General features: G+C 39.3%; 1 protein-coding gene across 3 annotated transcripts in view; it reads left to right on the top strand.

Moving 5' to 3' along the window:
• AREL1 (apoptosis resistant E3 ubiquitin protein ligase 1) overlaps positions 1–10,819 on the top strand; it is a 33,107-nt gene extending 22,288 nt beyond the window's left edge. For all 3 annotated transcript variants that reach the window (XM_060758534.2, XM_060758528.2, XM_060758553.2), the window contains exons 11-20: positions 1,380–1,501; positions 2,872–2,947; positions 3,676–3,785; positions 4,587–4,766; positions 4,889–5,014; positions 5,351–5,480; positions 5,627–5,685; positions 6,416–6,505; positions 7,037–7,212; positions 7,849–10,819. In XM_060758534.2, coding sequence (XP_060614517.1) covers positions 1,380–1,501; positions 2,872–2,947; positions 3,676–3,785; positions 4,587–4,766; positions 4,889–5,014; positions 5,351–5,480; positions 5,627–5,685; positions 6,416–6,505; positions 7,037–7,212; positions 7,849–7,951 — 1,172 coding nt within the window. In that variant the 3' untranslated portion in view covers positions 7,952–10,819. The remainder of the gene's footprint in view (positions 1–1,379; positions 1,502–2,871; positions 2,948–3,675; positions 3,786–4,586; positions 4,767–4,888; positions 5,015–5,350; positions 5,481–5,626; positions 5,686–6,415; positions 6,506–7,036; positions 7,213–7,848) is intronic.
• The last annotated feature ends 10,304 nt before the right edge of the window (positions 10,820–21,123 follow it).

The raw sequence follows: 21,123 nt of genomic DNA, 5'->3' as shown, positions 1-21,123 counted from the left end.
AAAGTGGATTGATTCCTCAAAAATGTCCTGGAATAGCACTTTTAAATAGGTTGCAAGGCCTCACTTCTGTTAGGACCCAGAAGTGTGTTGGCGTAATGAAAATCACGCGTAGTTCACATTTTATCAGCCCACACACTGTCTTTCCAGAGAAAGAAATATATGCCATGCAGATTATCAATAAAGACAAGAAGTTTACTCTTTGTGATGCAAAGCAACATATTTACAATCATGAGCTCAGTTACATTGACTCACACAATGTCCTTTTTGAGAGATATAAATAGACTTTCAGTGTCCATGTGGAATATCCAGCAGCTCATGAACCAAGAACTGTCTCTCTCTCTCTATACAAAGCACCCCCACAGCTCAGCTTAAATATGAAATTGTTGCCAAAACTCCCAGGCTCAGCTATCTCCCTTGGTGTGACCCAACTAATCAGATTTGTGCTTTGCATTTTACAGCTAATACACTCACTAACTGATTTCTTACATGCCCTAACAAAATGGACTCCCTACGTTTTCTGTTTCTTATTTTTTTGACAGTCCACGTGACACCCCCCCCCCCCCCAAGTAGAATAAAATTAGCCTTTGGACTGTTGTAGTAAGCTTCCTGTGGTTTAATGTAATTCAGGTGCTGATCAGTCTTCCATGGTGGACTATAAGTATTATCAAGCATTCCATGATTTCTGTGTTATCTGCCTCAGACTTTGCCTATACATGGAATAGCACAAATATGAAGAAGGGAAGGAAATGATGGGTAGAAGGAAACAAGGCATAAAGGAGTCTGTATGGTGTTGTGAATGGAATGTTATGTTAGGACTCCAGGACACAAGGCTGGAAACTTTATTTGTACACACGTGCTCTCAGATATGGTACATGGGACGAGATCACATTAGCGTTATAGAACAAAGGCTTTCATCTCCCCATTAGTTGATTTACTCCTGCAGAATTTTGGGAAATGTGGCTTAGGGAAGGCGGGACCTCTAAGAATTCCAAAGGCCCTATTCTAAACTACATTTCCTAGTATTCTGCAGGAACAAACTGGGTGATTGCGAGGCAAAAGCCTCGTATAGAACTAATGTTATCTTGTCATTTCAGTGTTTTTTGAAATTGTGGTTTATACTTCTTTGTTTTCTTACGTCCTTTGTAATGACATAATGAAGCTTTTTGAGATGGTAATAAATCTGTATTTTGTTACATTGAATTACTATGCTAAGCTATGAACTGTTATTAAGCAATGCCGTTCTTCAGACTGTGTGATAGATTGACTCTGGTATCTTGGTATCTGGTATTTCGGTATCTGCTATTAAAAAAAGCTGAAGATACAATTAATGTTTGAGTTGTTTCATAAATCAGAGATGACCATGGGCTTGTTGGTTTTAGGAGGCTCAGAGACTTTTCAAGACAAAGTCAACTTCTTCCATAGGGAGTTGCGTCAGGTGCACATGAAGAGACCCCACTCCAAAGTTACTTTGAAAGTCAGCCGTCACAACCTCTTGGAGTCAGTGAGTGTTTATTTTACAGAAATATTAGGTTGATCTTGTATGCCTCTTTTAGAGCAGTGCTACACAAAGTGATGTTTTTTTGAACTGGTGGTTGTTCACCAGCCATCAGTTGAGATTCTAGAAAAGAAGGCAATAAATTGAAACCAGTGAACACAAATGTGGTGCTAGTCCCTAATACATTGGGGACATATCAAGTAGTTTGGGAAGGACTGTTTCATAGGCAACTTCAAGGGGCCTCATACCCAACTTGCACCATGCAGAAAGCTTTTTCTTTTTAGGCATTTTGCTTTCTTCATAAGAACATTCAAATTTTCAGTACATCTTATTTAAAAGTAGGTTAAAAATTTAAATGACTCTTACTAAGATAAAATGACAAATTTTATTGTTTGTCTTGCAAAAAGTGGGGGAAACTTGGAGTGGCTGAAAAAATGGAGAAAGGCTACACAAAAAGAGAGGATGGGCAGGGCGGTTTTCTTATTTGCATGTACAATATGGCTCATATTTTCATGGGACCAGTCCTTGTAATTTTCCCATGTTCAAAAAAAGTTCTTTGTAAGCATTTTCTAGGTCCCCCACGTGATTCTATGGTATGATTATTCAGTAGTTGTCAATACAGTTGCACTGGGGGACCAGTGAATTTAGAGAGGTGTTCTGTCTAGCCATCTAGGTCCTCCAGCATGATTCTATATCAGGCTTCTGTTGGAAGCTGTTTTTTTCATTAGGGTTCATTGTTATCCATAGTTTCACATTTCCACAATCAGTCCAAGATTACCTGTTGTGGATACAGGGGTTATACTGCCCCTGATGGCGCAGTGGGTTAAATTGCTGAGCTACTGAACTTGCTGACTGAAAGGTCGCCAGTTCGAATCTGGGGAGTGGCGTGAGCTTCCACTGTTACCCCTAGCTTCTGCCAACCTAGCAGTTCGAAAACATGCAGATGTGAGTAGATCGATAGGTACTGCTTCAGCGGGAAGGTAACGGCGCTCCATCCAGTCATGCTAGTTGCATGACCTTGGAAGCGTCTACGGACAACGCCAGCTTTTTGGCTTAGAAATGGAGATCAGCACCAACCCCAAGTGTTGGACATGACTGGACTTAATGTGAGGGGAAAACCTTTACCTTTAACTGTATTAAATGCATGTATTTGCATATAATAGGGTCATGTACTTCTAGATTGTAGCCTGCATTAGTCCTTTCTGACATGTTCACAGGAGGCAGCAAGAAAACCCCACTGTTTAGTTCTTTCATTTGTTACTTATGCAGAAAAGCCAGTGTAGTTGATAACAGAGACTTGTTATCTGTTCATACAAAAGAAGTTATAATATTAGTCTCAAAAATCCATTTACACTGGGCTTTCTTTTTATAACTAGTCTCTGAAAGCAACACGGAACTTTTCTGTTTCTGACTGGAGCAAAAACTTCGAAGTAATTTTCCAAGATGAAGAAGGTGAGTACTTCTGTGACTGTGCATCTTAGGGCCCTTCCACACAGCCCTTTATCCCAGAACATCAGGGCAGAAAATCTCACAATATCTACTTTGAACTGAGTTATATGAGTCCACACTCAGATAATGTGGGATTTTCTGCCTTGGTATTCTGGGATATAGGGCTGTGTGGAAGGGCCCCTAGAGAAAGAGAGGCATAAGATCTCACTTTGGCTTTCTTGTGTACTGTTAAGGATCAGAATTTTATAGATTTTCCATAATATTTTGCAAATAACCACAAATATAAAATAAACCTCTCATTTATGAAAATATCATAAATCAAAGTAATACACCCAAGAAATGACAATGAGTAGCAAAGGTAAAGCAGTCATCCAGCCCTCTTGAATGTGAAGATTTAGTTGTATTTTTTGGATGTGGAAATTATTGCTGATGCATTTCTTCTGCTCTTAAGTCTAGAAATCAGATTACACAATATAGTCTATACTTCTTTACTGCTTTGTTTAGATTAGGGGCATCAAACCCATTTTCACAGAGGGCCACATTAGTCTTATGGTTGCCTTCAAAGGGCCATTTGTAATAGTAAGAATGTATAAATGTAACTTTGTTGCCCTGGCATTAAAGCCTCACGGGCTACATAAAATGATGTGGTGGGTCAGATTTGGCGGGCGTGATTTGGAGGGTACAAGGCTATTGCAGGATCTGATTGGTCTTGGATTTGTTCTGTCTTTTAGCCTTGGACTGGGGAGGTCCTCGCAGAGAGTGGTTTGAATTGATCTGTAAAGTTCTATTTGATACTTCCAATCAACTTTTTACCCGCTTCAGTGACAACAACCAAGCATTGGTAAGTATCTTTCTCCAGTAAATAATTGAAATAAGGGATACTGTATCTGTTTATGTCTTCAATGTAGAGATTTGCGATCAAACATTTATGTTCCTCTCACAGTTTTTTCTTTAGTTTGTGCTGTTTGGCAAGGTTATGAGTAGGTCCAATGGGTGAAGGAGGAAGCTAGTATGAACGTATTCTAATAAAAGGTAGTAAAAATAAATGCTGGTGCTGAGCAAAGAGAATATCACTTTTCACCACTGTAGATAAGTTTTTCAGGTATCCATGGCTACCAAATTTGTCGAGAAGGCAGCAAAAGATTTTATGCCTCTTGACTGATCCTACGAATGGAGATAATTGGCAGTTGAATGGAAAATGTTATATACATGTCGTGTTTTCTGTATGTATGGGAGTATCTATCTCCAGGAAAGAAATTCTACATTCGAGTAGTAGTGGCTACAATAGATCAGGGTGCTGCTTTTCTACTCCAACATGGCAGAGCTTACATGGGCTGTCCAAAATGACGGACAAATCACAAACAGCTCAGAGTGGCTGGAAGTCCATTTCTAGTTTGAAACACAAGCATTTTGATGGCAAACAGTGCAGTGTATATGATGTAACACGTTTCTTTGGTCACAGAGATATCCTAATGTGATTTTGTACTGTTTCTGATGGGTTCAGGACACAGATGACTAGGGATGAAAGGTGAAACCCTTTGATCACAATGTACAAGACATATGCATAGAATCTGGCCAGTTTAGGCTTGCCCTGATTACTGTAAGCAGTGCTGTGGTAATTTGTGTTCTCTCTTGATTGTAGGTGCATCCTAACCCCAACCGGCCACCTTATCTGCGGCTGAAAGTATATGAATTTGCAGGCCGTTTGGTTGGAAAGTGTCTTTATGAGTCATCTTTGGGAGGAGCTTACAAGCAGCTAGTAAGAGCTCGATTCACCAGATCATTCCTGGCTCAGATCATAGGCTTGCGGATGAATTACAAGGTGATCTATCTTTTGGTCATTTGTTATGTTTTAGAATGTGCAGCAGAGAGCAAAGTTGATTTCACAGTCTTTACTAAATTTATTTTCTTTCCTTTTTCTCTTCTTTGTTTTTTTTCTCATAGTATTTTGAGACAGATGACCCAGAGTTCTATAAATCTAAAGTTTGCTTTATCCTAAATAATGATGTGAGTGAGATGGAGTTGGTCTTTGCTGAGGAAAAATACAGCAAGTCAGGACAACTTGAGAAGGTGAGGCATTACTTGAGACATTACAATTTGGGTTACCTTTGCTCCTCCCCCCCCCCCCCCCACCACCACCAAAGAAAATTGGGGAAAGAGCAGTTTGTCACTAGAAAGGAATAGATATTAAGTGGATGTGGGCAGGTTGTGATGTTCCCAATATATGTTTATTTATTTCTATATCCTACCTTTGCCTGCCATAGGAATCAAGGCAGCTGCTGCTCCTTTCAGCTCAAGCAAAGGGTATAAAATTCTTGGAGTTTCCATCATGATTCCTGTGTAGATTGATTAAACAGTGATGACTTTTCACCTTTGCCTGAGTTTTTTGTCATATTTTATTTTCAGGTGGTTGAACTGGTAGCTGGAGGTGCTCAAGTGCCAGTAACAAATGAGAATAAAATTTTGTACTTGAATCTGCTTGCACAGTACAGGTTAGCCAATCAAGTTAGAGAGGAAGTGGATCACTTCTTAAAAGGTAATGGGATTAATATGATTGGTGTGCTTTTTCAAAATCACTATATCTTAACTGAACCAACAGACCAAATCCTACTCCCAGAATAACTGGGCGGTACTTTGTCAGCGTTCTTCCGTGTTCAAGTGATTATTCTTTTGTGTTTCCAGGTCTCAATGAGCTAGTTCCTGAAAACCTCCTAGCTATTTTTGATGAAAATGAACTTGAGGTGAGATTGCATACTATTATCTTTTAGACCACTGGTACTAAAAGTGTGATCTTAGACCGCTGCTAGTCCCTGATATTGGTCCCTGACAGTTCCTGGCACTTAGATCAAAAATAAATGCTGGTCCACCACATCAGATAGTTTGAGATGCACTTCTTTAGACTGCTGTATCTTCTAGGTTAAACTATATCATTCACAGAAATAATGATGACTTACCTAGGTTGGGAAGACACAATTCCTAACAACCTCAGGTCTTTTCCTTTCCCCTCTCAGCCATTTAAGTGGCTGAGGAGCAAAAGAAAAGGGCCAGAGGCTGTTAGGAATTGTGGGAGTTGAAGTTCAAAACCCTTGGAGGATCAAAGTTTGCCCATGCCTGGTCTTGAACCAACTGTCTTTTAGTCATTTGCAAGGACCCCTGTTGGAGGTACTTGAGCCTATGGTGCATCATACATATTTATTGAGTCCCAAGGGAGAAGTTACAACCTAGGACACATCCCACCTTAGAGATGTAACATCTTAGGTACTACATATTGTAGACAGCAAAAATTGTGTATATTTGAAATTCTGAAGAGAATTGTCAAACCCAGTTTAGGACAGCCTGTTTGTTTTGGAAGCAGCTGGGCAGAACAAATATGTCCTCATATTCTGACATTTAAAGTTCTAGAGCTGACTACTAACTAAATGCGTGAAACCACTTAAATCTTTTTGACTGAAATTGCTTCTTTTCTTTCAGTTGCTGATGTGTGGTACTGGAGACATCAGTGTCTGTGATTTCAAAGCACATGCTGTAGTAGTGGGTGGTTCTTGGCACTTCCGAGAAAAGGTACATAGAATGACTTGCCTCCACTTCAATAATAGATTGGCTGTCTTTTTAAATAGTGGAGGATGAAAATGGTGAAGGAAAGGAATGCAAAGATTGGATACCAAACTTTCAAACTAAATCTGTATCAGTGAACCATATATTTTTATTTCTGTGATTTCATGCTAACCATCCCAGGAATGTTCTTTCCCCTTGTGCACTTCGTGCTTTCTTAAAAATATTACTTGGGTCAAATGTATGTTATTTTAATAACAAACCAAATCTAGTTTTGTTATTTAACATTTTGTCGATCCATTACTAAAAATAGAAAGAAAACAAATCCTATGAAACCTTTAGGATTTAGCAAGGTCTTGGGAAGTGGAGGTTAACAATTCAACTCAGGAGATGTGATCATGACATGTTTAATCCATTCCCTGGTATGCCCTCATAATTGGCAACACTATGTAACTTATTTTGCAAGAATTTTTTAGCTGGATATTCTCTCTGCAATCTTACAATGTTCTTAACTCCATGACTTCTTACTCAATTGTCCAGGTAATGCGGTGGTTTTGGACAGTGGTCTCCAGTTTCACACAGGAAGAGCTCGCGAGGCTGTTGCAGTTCACCACTGGTTCTTCTCAGCTGCCTCCTGGAGGATTTGCTGCACTCTGTCCGTCTTTCCAGATTATTGCAGCTCCAACGCACAGTACACTGCCAACAGCCCATACTTGGTGAGAACCTTTTGAGTGTTCTTGTGAGGTTGTCTTGGTCATCTGTCATCAGCTTATACTGGTAGCAAGCAACTGATTTTTTTTTTACTTCTGTTGTGAGGGAAGGGAAATTTATGGTTGGTCTGGAGGTGCCTGTATTGGTTACCATTGAGAAATGCTACCTGAGGCTGCTCAGAGTTGCAGTTAAAAAATATCTGGAGGATCACACTTCAAACTTCAGGCTTTACATTCTGTTTGTAACACAAACACAAGTGTAACTCCATCTTATTCTTACACATTTAGTTTTTCAGTCATTGTGGAGGTTGCAACAACTGCACCCCCCCCCCCAAATGTTGATGACATAGACACCCCCCCCCCCCCCAGCCAGAGATAGAGCAATAACATAAACTGTTGTTCCCTCTGGAGAAATATTTCTTCCTTTTGCACCTAGATGGCTGTTTTAACAACAGAATGCATTTTGATGCTTGTGACAGGGAGACATAACAGTTTTGCATGTGGAACTGTTATACTACAGAGGACTATATAGAATCTTGGCCTGGATGTCACAATTGAAACACATATTCCTTGTCTAGAGAATACTGGAAGCGTTATGTGTTGATGTTTCATATTATGTACCACTTCTGTTCTTCCTTTCAGTTTTAACCAGCTGTGCCTCCCAACGTATGATTCCTATGAAGAGGTGCACAAGATGCTTCAGTTGGCCATCAGTGAGGGCTGTGAGGGATTTGGTATGCTCTGACTCCCCCAGGAAGGAGTCCATTTAGCTTTCTGAACTCTTCAGGGTAGGTCCAGCTTGACTTCCCTCCTCTAGTCTCATGCCACTCTCAGAGCAAGAGGATGGAGCAAAAACACCATGCGAACAGAAATGTCAATCTGCGATGTCACATAGATGCCTCCCTGTCTCTGAAGCCTCTTATTAGGAGCACATATGGCCCCTTTCCCTTCCCAGTATGGTACATGAAATGGGGTTCATCTTTTGGGGTGACATGGTACTTGCATTTCATAAGGCATCATATGCCTGGTTTTCTGTATGAAGGAAGTTCATAAGCAAATGTTAGAATTTTGATACAGGAGAAAATGTGTCATTTGTAATGTTCTGGTTACGTTGGGGATGAGTTAGACCAGTGTAGAGTTCTAAATCCCCAGATTTTGGGAAGCCTTAATACCTTTCCATGCCTTGGCCCAAGTTTTCACATAAATTGTCCTCTTGGATTTTGCAGGAGTATATAGTTTTTCTTACCCCACCCCTCCCTGCTTCCTTTTGGTATCCTGCCCTTTAGGGATTTTTTTTTACTTTTCCTAGCCACTTTGCACTGGGTAATGCCCATGTTCTTGCTGGGGAAGGAAGGAAGCATTTCTGGAGTGCAAGTGCTGGTCCAACAGTGGCATAATTCTACCTCCACCAGGAGCTGGCATCAGGATGTATTTTTGAGGTGACAGTGGCTTCCGCTGCCCTTTGCCATTGAATTGGAAATGGAGTTTGTCCCCCAAGTGACTGTTTCTAACATTGGTCATATTCAGAGAGGATGGATGTACATATTACACCTGAGATCTCATGAATATCCTAGTACTGACCTTTAGGGATATTTGAAGGCAGAGATGGTAGGTCAAGAAGCAGCTATTAGTGTGTGCATCAAACATATGTTTGTAAATTAATAAATGGAGGGATGAGTATTGAATAGAGCCCAGTACTTCGGTCTCTCTCTCATTCCACAGGGTCTGGTGTCTACCTCTACCACATGGCAGCAACAGTATTATTTCTGTAGCTTGCATCAGGCAGAGAATTGTTAAATAAGGCTTTAATAATTATTCCCTCCATATTGTCAGTTACCTTGCATTCTGTGTCCTGAGCATTCCATGACATGACGGGATTAAAATAGAGGTATTTATGCATGCAGTGAAGAAATGGGTGCCCAGAGCGATACAGTGCTCTGTTCCCTTCTCAGGTGAAGAAAGCAACAGTGTGAGCTGCCATGTATAATAGATGAACATCTCTTGATTCTGATTCCATCCCCTTCAGTGCTCCCATTTCCTTCAAAATAAGGAATAGGAATTCAGGGATTCCAGATGGCAATCTAGCTAGCTTTTGTCAGTAAAGCCAAAATCTGATTGTATGGTGAACATAATATTTTGTCAGCACCTAAAATATGTTTCTCCTGATCAAGAGAGAGATGTTAGTGGCTGTTGATAGAGTGAGAAGTGCCTACATTATGACTGTCTGGATTAATGGTGTCCCCCCCCCCCCTTCTCACACCTGCAAATAGAATCTTAGTTAGATCGTTTGTAAAGCAAACCCTCAAAAATAACAATTTGTGGTTGTGCAAAGCCTTCCAATTTCAATCCACTGTAGACTGAGGCTATAGCATTCTTGAGAAGACAACTGGTTATAAAGATAATTCCGTGCTTTTCCAACTTAAGCTAAATCACTAGTAATTAGAGAAGACAGTTTGCAAGCAGCATGAATAAAATTTAAAATGTCCTTTATCTGAATGCATATCACATTTGTACAAAACTTAAAGCCATTGTTTTGCCAAAAATGTTTAAAACTCTGAGTATTGGAACAACTCAGGGACTCCTTCCCCTTGGGGCATTTTAGAGACCACCACTGTATTTATCTTCATAGTAGGCATTTTGTTTCGCCTCAAGCAGTTGCTCTCTGAAAAAGCTCGTACGTGCCATCTTACTGCACTAAGAGTGGCTTCTAGAAGCAGTGTGATTTAGGCTCCTGAACACCTTTTGTCTCACTATCCACTGCTTTCTACAGGGACCAAGAGGCAATTATGCTGCACAGCTCAGCCAGTGAATGGTTGGGGGTCGCTGCTTGGTGCTGCTCCAGTCCTTGTCTTGTTCCCTGGCCTACTGAAGGCTTTATCCAGCGATGGCTGGAGGTTGGTTTTGCTACATCTTCCTCAGGAATCCTCTCCTTTCTTCTGTAAAGCTCAGCTGTTTTTATATTGAGAACTGAGTGGCTGGACATTCAGCAGACATCCTCTGCTTGAAACCACTCTCTTAATAATATGTATTTGGCACTTCTTGCCTCTCTGCAGATGCCAAGGATTTTCTTTTTACACAAGCACAGTCAGAGCAGTGGTGGGTGCTGCTAGTTCTTCACTATTCATACATTTGTGTGTATGTTCCTTCTCACCTCCATCATTAGCTGGGTCCATTCTCCCCAATGCTTTATAACCTCAATTATTTTCCTATCTTTCTCTTAGTGTTCATTCCTAACCTTATATGTTGCTCAGATTCCCAAGTGTGAGCCATGGTACAGACTGCTCTAGCCATCTATATTGTGCGTGTATGTTATGAAAAGACTTCTTCCTATTCATTTCTTCCATCTAATATTTAATGCGTCAGCTTCCAAGATGGAGGTTAGAGCCATGATACAGTCTCAAGTAAATCTCTGTCCTCTGGAGCTGCTCTGGATACCATAGAACTTCACCTGCATCTGAGAAATATCTTGCATGCTTTAGAAATCAAGATCCATTTCAGCTTGGTCAGGGCCTATTTCCAGCTAGCCAGATCTAGACAGGATTTAGCAAGAATTATGTAAGCCTCTACTAGTTGATTGTGTAAATAGTTTGTATAATAAATAACATTTAAAATACATTGTGTGTTCGTGTTGTTTCTCATACAGGGCTTGTTGAACACTTCAAACATTAGCAAGTGGACACCCCAAGTCTGCTGTGGTCTTTTTCACAGTATAGAATTGTAGCACCTTGAAACCACTGGAAGTGCCATGGTTTCATCCTACAGAATCCCGGGATTTGTATATTTGTATTTAGAATTTTCTGATAAGGAGCCCTAGTGCATCACCAAACTGGAAATCCCAGGATTCTATAGAATGCATCCATGGCAGTTAACATGCAGCAGGTTACCTGAGAGTCTGGGTGTTTGTAGGGAAGAAAACAATTCTCCAGTACTCAAGTGCACTTCCAAAGTACCCTTAATACAGACTGGCATGGGAAAAAGAATTATTAATTGCTGTAATATGAGCAGTGATTTTAGCTATCCAGTAAGAATTGTTGCTTAGTGGTTTAGAAAAAGTAGGGGGCTCTAAAGTTGTAAACCTATTAAAGGTGAATGTTGTATTGTGCTATTTTTTCCTCTGCTGAAAACACTCAGAGAACACTCAGTTTTCCTGACACCATCCTACTTATTAATAGTTTTGTGTACAATTTGTTAATATTAATAATACTAATATTTGTTAATAATAATACTAATAATACAATATAATAATATTTAATAATATTGCCATATAATAATAATAATAATAATAATAATAATAATAATAATACATTAGATAGGAAATGACTGGTAGTGTATTATAATATATCATGCTAATACTATTTTATTATTGTATATTTGTATATTTTAAGTTGTAATGTTTTTAATTGTGAACAGCTTAAATCTCCGAATGGAGAGAGAAAGCGGGATATAAATTAAATTAAAAATAAATTAAAAATGTGGTCACTATGTAGCTTGAAAGAGATCCTTGACAGAAATTCTGGGTTCACATTCATTCCAGAACTTTTTTATAAGGAAGGACTCGATTCATGCCCCACAATATGAACACCCACTCTCTAATTTACAGAATTAATAATATTAATATTAATAATAATATTTATTTATATCCTGCCCCATCTCCGCAAGGGACTTGGGGTGGCTCACAACATGAATAAATACAATAAAATACATAGAAAGAATAAACAATAACACACCCAATCAATATAAAAACAAACAAGATATGACAAACAAATAAAATTAACAATAAAAATTGTAAAACAATTAGACTAAAAACAGTCATTCCTATGAGATAAAAGGGGTCTACTACCCAAATTAAGGTATATCAACAACAATTTTTATTGATTAGCCAATTGGCCTTATCAAAAACAAACAATGCAGACATAACATACAACATACATCTAGTCCTCTTAAAATAAAATACAGATATACAGGTAGCCATGGATATATGCATCAACTATCCTCGTCTCCCCTACACTGCACCCCAATCTGATCTATGTACTCCGATCTCCTTTTAGCAGCTTTAAACAGATAAAGGGCAACTTGTGTTGTCAGAGTGGGATTAGAGCCGGCCAACAGAAATGAAGTTTTGGCTGCTGTATCCCAACTTGTTTTATTGCAAATAAAAGGCCATAAGTATTGTTTCCTTTCTTTTTCATATAGATTGCATTGATGTAAAGTGTGGTCCAGATTTTCGACTTCAGGGGCACCACAAATACATAGCCTATGGGATACGATTGAATCTGCCGTGTCTCTCCATGGTTTCAATTTGTTCGAATCTTGCCCTGGTAAAAGTGGTTCTTAGGTGTCTTGGCATGTCAGCTTTTAGGTATGGCGCCCTCTGGAAATGATGTTTAAAACGCCCTAACCACTTCAGGGATCCTGTGTTTGACAGGGTGGCTATATCTTTCTGGGCTTCAATATCTAGGATCCTTTGAGTTACTGTCCTTTTTTCAGCATCCCTATTCTGGCCTAAGGAGGCAATTTGTAATCCGCAGGTGCGGAGGAATCTTGTTAATTGTTCTGACCAGGAAGCATGGTTTTGGCCAAATCAAGGTATATCAATATCACAGAGCTTGACTAATCATTGCCAAAAGCTTGTTTAAATAGCCATATCTTCAAGTCCCTCCTAAATGTCGTAAGGGTGGATGCTTCTCTAATCTCTCTGGAGAAGGTGTTCCAGAATCGGGGGGCCACTGCTGAGAAATAAATTCATAATGTGCTGAATTCCACATTTGATGCTCTCTTTGCATAATTGTGACGATTCTAGCAATTTCCTAGGCTGCTTATTTCTTTCTGTGATCAATCAATGATAGCCATCCCGTTCATGGTCATAACTCTATAGATGTCTTCTTGCTGTTCTCTTGAATCGGCTGTTAACTCTAGCCACCAAATGTTCTTTGTTTCTGTATTCATTGTGAGCCTTTTCATGGTCATTTTAGGATCCTTGCTTAATCAACCACACATTCGTGTTTGAAGTGTGTATATATAAAACACCTTTCAAAATATTCATATCGAATATAGTCAAATAGCATTTTAGGAACAATAATCTAGATACACAAGAAGTACAATAATAACTCGGTAAAAAATTATGTAAATACATTTCTAAAGTTATTACAAAGCAGCTAGCTTTTTGTTTGATGACAAAAATACTATTACTATATCGTAAATAGCCTTCCCTGGACAGAGAATGATACATCCTTGGAGAACCATAAAAATGGGGGATTGTTCTGTATAGGAGTGTTTTATCCACTCAGAACATTTACAGACACTTTATGTGTGGCTTGTGTTGACCCAATTGATGGCTTGTAGCCAGCATTTCTGCCTCTTTTTACTTCATGAAGTAAAAATTGTGCATAGTGTTAGGTTATTAACTGTTTTTATATTGTACTATTGAATTTTTGCTGTCTTGTCTGTTGTGAGTCGCCTTCGGGCTGAGAACAGCGGTATATAAGTAAAGTAAATAAAATAAAATAAATAAATAATAAAATGCCATTGAGCAAAAGAACAGTATTATATATGATTTCTCAAAAGGCTTGTTGCCTTAGAAAGAAAATGTTGGTTGTTTTTGGCCAGTAGAGGGAAGTCTATACTTAGATTTTTTTTTCTGCTCTGGCACTGCAGTGTAAAGCAAAATCTGTCTACTCAAAAGCATATAGATCGGATAATTCTGTTTTCTAGTGTGGAGGAAGCAAGAGTAGCCCCACATTAGCCCCTTATTTGTGATCATTATTTAGTTAACACTCTAGAAATAAAGTACATGCTTCAGATAGCTGGGGCAGAGCTGCAAACACCACAAGAAGCCTTTTTCCCTTGAATCTAGAAGAAAGAGCAAGACTTTATGATCCTGCAAGAGCATGTTAATTTTTATGATCATGTAAGGATTCCAGCAAAGCTTGCTGTAAATTGTAAATGGACAATGGCTATTCTAGTTTAATTTATAGTATAAAATATAAGTGGTATTGAATGTCCAGCCAGCCGCTGCCTTTCAGGTTTTTTGTGTGTATATGTCTGTGAGCATTATGTGCCAATATTCCAGTCCAAACTTTAGAAGAAAAGCAGCTGTACTCATGACTGCACTGCAGGGAAGAGGGAAATGTTTGAACCTACGTTTGTGCCATGTTAATGCTCAACAATGGTTTGAACTATATTTGCAACCCTCTGTAATTAAGGTGAATACAAGGGGAGTTTATGGTTAATGTTAGAGAACCTCTCTAAACATATCTAAAGGTTCTCTGTTTCCCCAAAGTTAACTTATTCCATGTCTTTCATAATTAAAATGAGCTCTTAATGACAAAGCGCGTTTTAAAAAGTTTTAATAAAAGAAAGCCAACAATACACATTGATTTACATTTGTCCTATCTGTAATATCTCTGAGGAATATAAATAGATTAAAGGTAATTGATACATGCCCTGCAATTCAGTATAAGGTGAAAGGTAAACTTAATTAGGATCCAGTTTTGAAAATGATAACAGAGATCAACGAAACACATACCTTTACCACTTTAAAATGAAGACCAGCTAGTCAGTGAAACAACAAATTCACCAATGGCTCTGGATTTTTTTTTGTTTCCCTCTTGGGTAATGTATCTGTTTAAGATTACTTGGGCCAGCTGAAAGAAATCTTTTCTCCTTTGCCCATCAGAACTATTTTATGGGTAGGATTCAGATAACTGCTTATACTCAAACAGGGTCCTTATGCTACCTTGCTAGACATCTTAAAAATTCTGTTCTCCTTCTGAACCTTTTCAAATTCCCTCCTCTTTTTTTCAACTGGTCACTACTGTTATATTACAGACTGTATTGCACTCAAATCAGCTTGCAGTGTGACAAAGAAAAAAAATGTTTTTGGAACCAAAGTCTTCCTTGGCTTTGCTGTTGGCTGGGGATGATGGAAGATGTATTCTGAAAAATATGGGTGGCGGGAGATAAAGGGAATGTAGAAGATTGCTTCAGACTGAGCTAGATAACTCATTCATTTCCTCAATTTTGTCAACTCTAGCAATAAGCTGGGTTTCGGAGGTTCAAATCTGGGGAGAGAATGGATGAGTTCCCTCTGTCAGCTCCAGCTCCCCTTGCAGGGGCATGAGAGAAGCCTCCCACAAGGATGGTAAAAACATCAAAACATCCGGGTGTCTCCTGAACAACATCCTTGCCGATGGCCAATTCTCTCACACCAGAAGCGACTTGCAGTTTCTCAAGTTGCTCCTGACACACACACACAAGCAGGGTTTCAAGCAGTTTTTTTTCGTAGCCATACCTGGAGATCATCCAGTAATACCCGGTGGCTTCCCATTCTGATACTAACCATGCTTAGCTCACTGTCTCCTGAAATAATGCAAGACTACATGTATTTAGGATGGCATATGATGGTGCTGTATTTGACATTTCTGAAGTATCAGATCCCTAACCTGCATTGTCGATTTATACCTGCGCTTCTTTTTTGAGACTGGAACAACTGTGAATTAAAGGGTATCGTTTTTCAAGAACTGATGGCAATAGAGGGAAGGAATGGGATTCTTAGTTTATTCAGACTGGGCCTAGTTTTATTGAGCTCATCTAATCTTTTTCTCTAGAAGAAGAAAAAAGGCTCTGTATCTCCTATTTTCACACAACCGCAGACTTATTTTCCACAAAAATAAAGTACTGTATGTTCAATATAATTGAATTGAGACTTCACAAATTTATTTATTTATTGCAGCATGACCATACACTTAATGGATTATTGAACGCAAACATTTTTATTAAATTTCATAAGCTGGTTACTTTGCATGCTGATTAGAAAAAAAACATTCAATTGATGTCTGTCCTATCAAATGAAGGCTAAAATGTATAATAAAACAAAATGTTCAGATAAGACAAATACAATCTAGGTTGATATTTTTTTGCTTAGTTTAAAGCATGTGTTCCTGATTCCTGGCCAGCTGGGATGTAACAGCATTTTTCTAGTTGCACATTCTTAATTATTAGCTCTAAAATTGTGCTAGTTCCAATTTCTCTATGCAGTAACACCACTTTTTGTAGTGATGGGAGATTTGCCTTTTCAACTAAGGTCTAACTCCAACTGCTAGCTCTGACAGACCCATTGAATCAACAGAATTTACCTGAGAGCTGATTTACAGAGTTCCCATTCAGTGAGATTTAATTTTGTCTATTCCGGGCTGGGATTAACAAGTGAATTTAAGCCAATATGTTTGCTTATGTTTTGTTCCTAACATAAGTACTGTATGTCTCAATACTGAAGTCAATGGCATTTGCCTGGAACCTTTAGCCGTGTTGATAAGTGATCAAATGCTGTTAGAGGAGCAGAATGCTACCACCTAATTAAACAAATTGTTGGCACCAATGAGCAGCAAGTAACAGACTATCCAAAACCAAGTTGTGAATTCTCTTCCACTGATTACAGTAAATGAATTATTGATGCAAAAGTACTTACATCATGTTTGTTTTCCCTTTTATGTTTGCTTTTCTTACAAACAAGCATTTTATTCTTACAATATCCCATCAGCACCATTTACTGGTACTTCCAAGACTCCTTACAAAAAGAGGTATCAATTTCTTTCCATTTTTCTATCACAAATGCAGAAAAACAAAGCCACAAAAGCAATAATTGAACAACAAATAAACAGCTCTTAACATATTTGCAGTTATTCTCCTAGCATTTTGCTTGCCTTACATCATGCCTTCCTTATATTAAAATACCATTGTTTCACATTAGATTGTTTCAGAAGTGTTTTTATATTTTAGTACTGGTTTTACAGACACATTCTCCTGTTGACTAGCAAAATCTATGCATTTTTACAAGAACAGTACGGAACAGCCCTCAACAACCAAATGTGCTTGATTTCAAGCTCCATCACCACCAGCCATCATGGCCAATGACAAACCTCTGCAAAGCCTTCTGTATCACCTCTCTATCTATCTATCTATCTATCTATCTATCTATCTATCTATCTACAATACTTATATCCACCCTTCTCACCCCGAAGGGGACTCAGAGCAGATCACAGAACACATATATGGCAAACATTCCATGCCGATTATACAGTGACAAGACAGACAACAGATAGAGATATATTTAGGCTTTTTCTCATCATTCGGCATCTTTTGGAGGCTGTGCTTGGTTTCGGCCACAGAGGGGTACTGCCGCTCCATCTTGCCAAAGAGCTTTCTTTATTTGTTTATAAACTTTCCTCCAAAACATCGTGACTAAAATACTTCCCCGCTTAATGCAGCTCCTATTCATCTATCACATTGCTGTTTTGGATTCACTAGGTGGGCGGAGGAGCTGAGCTGAAGGTCAGGAGCTCACCCTGACCAGGCTTCGAACTGTCAACCTTTTGGTTGGCAAGATTTACTGCAGCTGCTGATTAAAGCCGGTCCATTCAGTTGGGCAAGAGCAAAAATACCTTTCAGAAAAGATGTTCTCAATTTATCAATGCAAACACTGGCCAAGAAAGTACAAACATGGATTAAGCTACCAATGAAAAATCTTTGCTTTTTTGTGTGGCTTCAAATTATTTCTGACTTATGGTGACCCTTAGACAGACAAGGGCCAGTTCACGATCCCTCAGACTGTTGGGTGGCCGGACTATAATTTGAAAATTAATGAATGAATTCCTATCCACGTTGCACATAAATTATTTGTACTTCAAAAAAAAAAAAAAGATGAACAATACAATATTTAAAACTAAGAACAGTTTTAACATACATAAACTTACCAGTATTTCAATGGGAAGAATGGGCCTGCTTTTGATTGATGAGATAGTCAGGTTAATTGGGTTGTTGCTGTGTGTTTTCAAGTCGTTAAAGGTTTAGGGCGATCCTAAGTTAAGTTTAGGGCAAGGTATGAGTAAATGACCTTGGAGGGCCACATCTGGCTCGCAGGCCTTAGTGTGGGGACCCTTGCCTTAAGGTGAGCTTATCAGGGGGAGGGGGAGCTTTGTCTTCCTTTGAGGATGAAAGAGCATGACTTGCTCAAGGTCAACCTGAAGGTTTCCATGACTGAGCAGGTATTCAGACCCTGGTATTCCGAGTCCTAGTCCAACACTAAAACCACTACATCATGCTGGCTCAATGAGAAACTTTTAATCCTCCATATCAGTGGTTCTCAACCTGTGTGTTCCCAGATGTTTTGGCCTTCAACTCCCAGAAACCCTAACAGCTGGTAAAATGGCTGGGATTTCTGGGAGTTGTAGGCCAAAACACCTGGGGACCCACAGGTTGAGAACCACTGCTTCAGATCAGTGATTCTCAACCTGTTTGGCCTTTAACTCCCAGCATCCCAGCTAGTTTACCAGCTGTTAGGATTTCTGGGAGTTGAAGGCCAAAACATCTAGGGTTGAGAACCACTGCTCCAGATGTTTTGAAAGTATTTATTTATTTAGAGTATTTCTATCCTGACATTCAGCCAAAAGGTTTCCTAGGGTGGCTTACAAATAATTAGACTGTTCGTTACCCACAAGTTTATAATCTAAATAAGAGCCCCCAGCAGAATGCCAAAAAAATCTCCAAAGTCCTGTACAAACCAGTTTTATTTTGGCTATGTTACATTTTCTTCATCTCAAGTATTTCTTGGGAACTCACCGTTTATCAAGGACTTTTCATTCCTCCATTCCAGGTCAGTTTAAATTAATCCTTGGCAATCTATGCTGTATTATTTCAGAATTTTCTGTAACGGCTGCCACCAGGAAAACATTACTATTGCTTCCAGGAAGCAGAGTCAATAGAGATCAAATGAGGGAAAGCGGACTAGTTCAATATTGCTGTAATATTTAGCATTTTGGCTGTAACTTCTAAATAATAATAATCCTCTGAGGATGCTTGCCATAGATACAGGCGAAACGTCAGGAGAGAATGCCTCTAGAACATGGCCATGTAGCCTGAAAAAACCTACAGCAACTCAATGATGCTGATGCTGATGATGATGTTTCCCATTCTGACTCAGTCCCAACTAATATATCATGATATTTCAGTCACTATCTAATTCTGTTCTCTTGTCTTCTTGCTTTCTATGCAGTTGACCAGACCTTTTCAAACATTTCATGTTGATGACACACCATTTTTAGTCATGCGTCACTTCGCGACACAATAATTCGGTTTTACTAGCAAACCAGAAGTTAAACCAACCCCTTGTACAAATCGTAATAATGAAATGTATGGGAACACAATACATCTCATAAAAATCTTTTATTTACATTCTTAAAATATATGATTAATTGCTCGTTTCACAGACTCAAAGGTTTTCTCATTATGTTCATGTGACATCACTACACACTACTGCCAACACACCAATGTGTTGCAACACACAGTTTGGAAAGTGCTGCAGTAGACTCGCAGGCCCCTTCTACACTGCCATATAATCCAGTTCAAAGTTGGTAATCTGGATTTTATATGGCAGTGCAGAAGGGGCTTCTGTCAACTAGAACTCAAGCAGCCAGAACTCTCAAGAAACTGACAAAGAAATCAAATTAATAGCTGAAATAAACATGAACATAAAATCATTTTAATAATATGGTTTAAATTACTATATTTACTCAAATCTAATGCTCACCTTTTTGGGTTGAATTACATAGCCAAAAGTGAGAAGTGTATTAGATTCAATGCTGCGTGAGATACAACCATAAACCTGCCTATACCTCTATATCAGGCTTTTTTTTCTTCGTGTCAGGAGCGACTTGAGAAACTGCAACGGAGGCCCTGGTGGGGCACTGGGTTAAACCCTTGTGCTGACAGGACTGAAGACAGGTCGCAGGTTCAAATATGGGGAGAGTTCGGATGAGCTCCCTCTGTCAGCTACAGCTCTCCATGCGGGGACATGAGAGAAGCCTCCCACAAGGATGGTAAAACATCAAAACATCCGGGCATCCCCTGGGCAATGTCCTTGCAGACGGCCAATTCTCCCACACCAGAAGCAACTTGCAGTATATCAGGCTGAAGCTGACAAACTCGCCAGACCCAGAAACTACATTTCTCCTTCATCCACCAATCCCTGTGGGTCCTGTTAACTGAGATCCCATCAACACTGCCATAGAAAATCCAGATTATCTGCTTTGAACTGGATTATATGGCAGTGTTGACATATAATCCTGTTCAAAATATTATCTGCTTTGATAATCTGGATTGTATGACAGTATAGGAGGGACCGTGGAGTCTATCGTAGATTATTTCTCTTATTGCACAAGGAAAGTAAGACCTTCCTAAACACCGTAGAGAAGGCCAAGTGAGGAGGCATAGGCTGAAAATGACAGATTGTCCTGAGGCTGCTTGTCCTCTTCCTTTTGCAGAGGACCCGAGGTGCATGTGTTCATTCCTCCTCATGCTCCCTGGATGGCTCTTACCTTTCCAGTCAGTCAGTTGGGTAATTTGCCCTGGCACTGTTTTGGCACAAGCTGGACCTGAGCATTGCTAGCAGCCAGGGTCAGCTGTCAGTCTTAGAGCCATAAGCCTAATTCAATATTACAGATGTAGATATTTTTTCCAAGTTCTCTCTGAGCTGCAGGCTTAAAGTCTCTGTTCTCAGCTGGGGTCCTTGATGCAGTCACTTCCCTCACAGTTACATAACACCCCATTAGGAGAAATGGCACAAACATGTTTTAAAGGGGCCCCTTCCCCTACCCAGCAAAGCCATCAGCAGCCCTGGATTTTAGGGAATGGAAATAAATTTTGTGGGGGAAGAAGGATGCTCTTTTTATGTTTCTACTCCTAATTTTATTTTATTTTATTTTTTTACTTAAAACATTCTGCAATTATTGCACTGCCTAGAGCAGGCATGGGCAAACTTTGACCCTCCAGGTCTTTTTGGACTTGAACTCCCACAATTCCTAACAGCTAGTATGCTGTTAGGAATTGTGAGAGTTCAAGTCCAAAACACCTGTAGGGCCAAAG

Source organism: Anolis sagrei, chromosome 1 (genome assembly GCF_037176765.1).
Source record: "Anolis sagrei isolate rAnoSag1 chromosome 1, rAnoSag1.mat, whole genome shotgun sequence".
Lineage (NCBI taxonomy): Eukaryota > Metazoa > Chordata > Lepidosauria > Squamata > Dactyloidae > Anolis > Anolis sagrei.
This window is presented reverse-complemented; position numbering and strand designations above follow the sequence as displayed.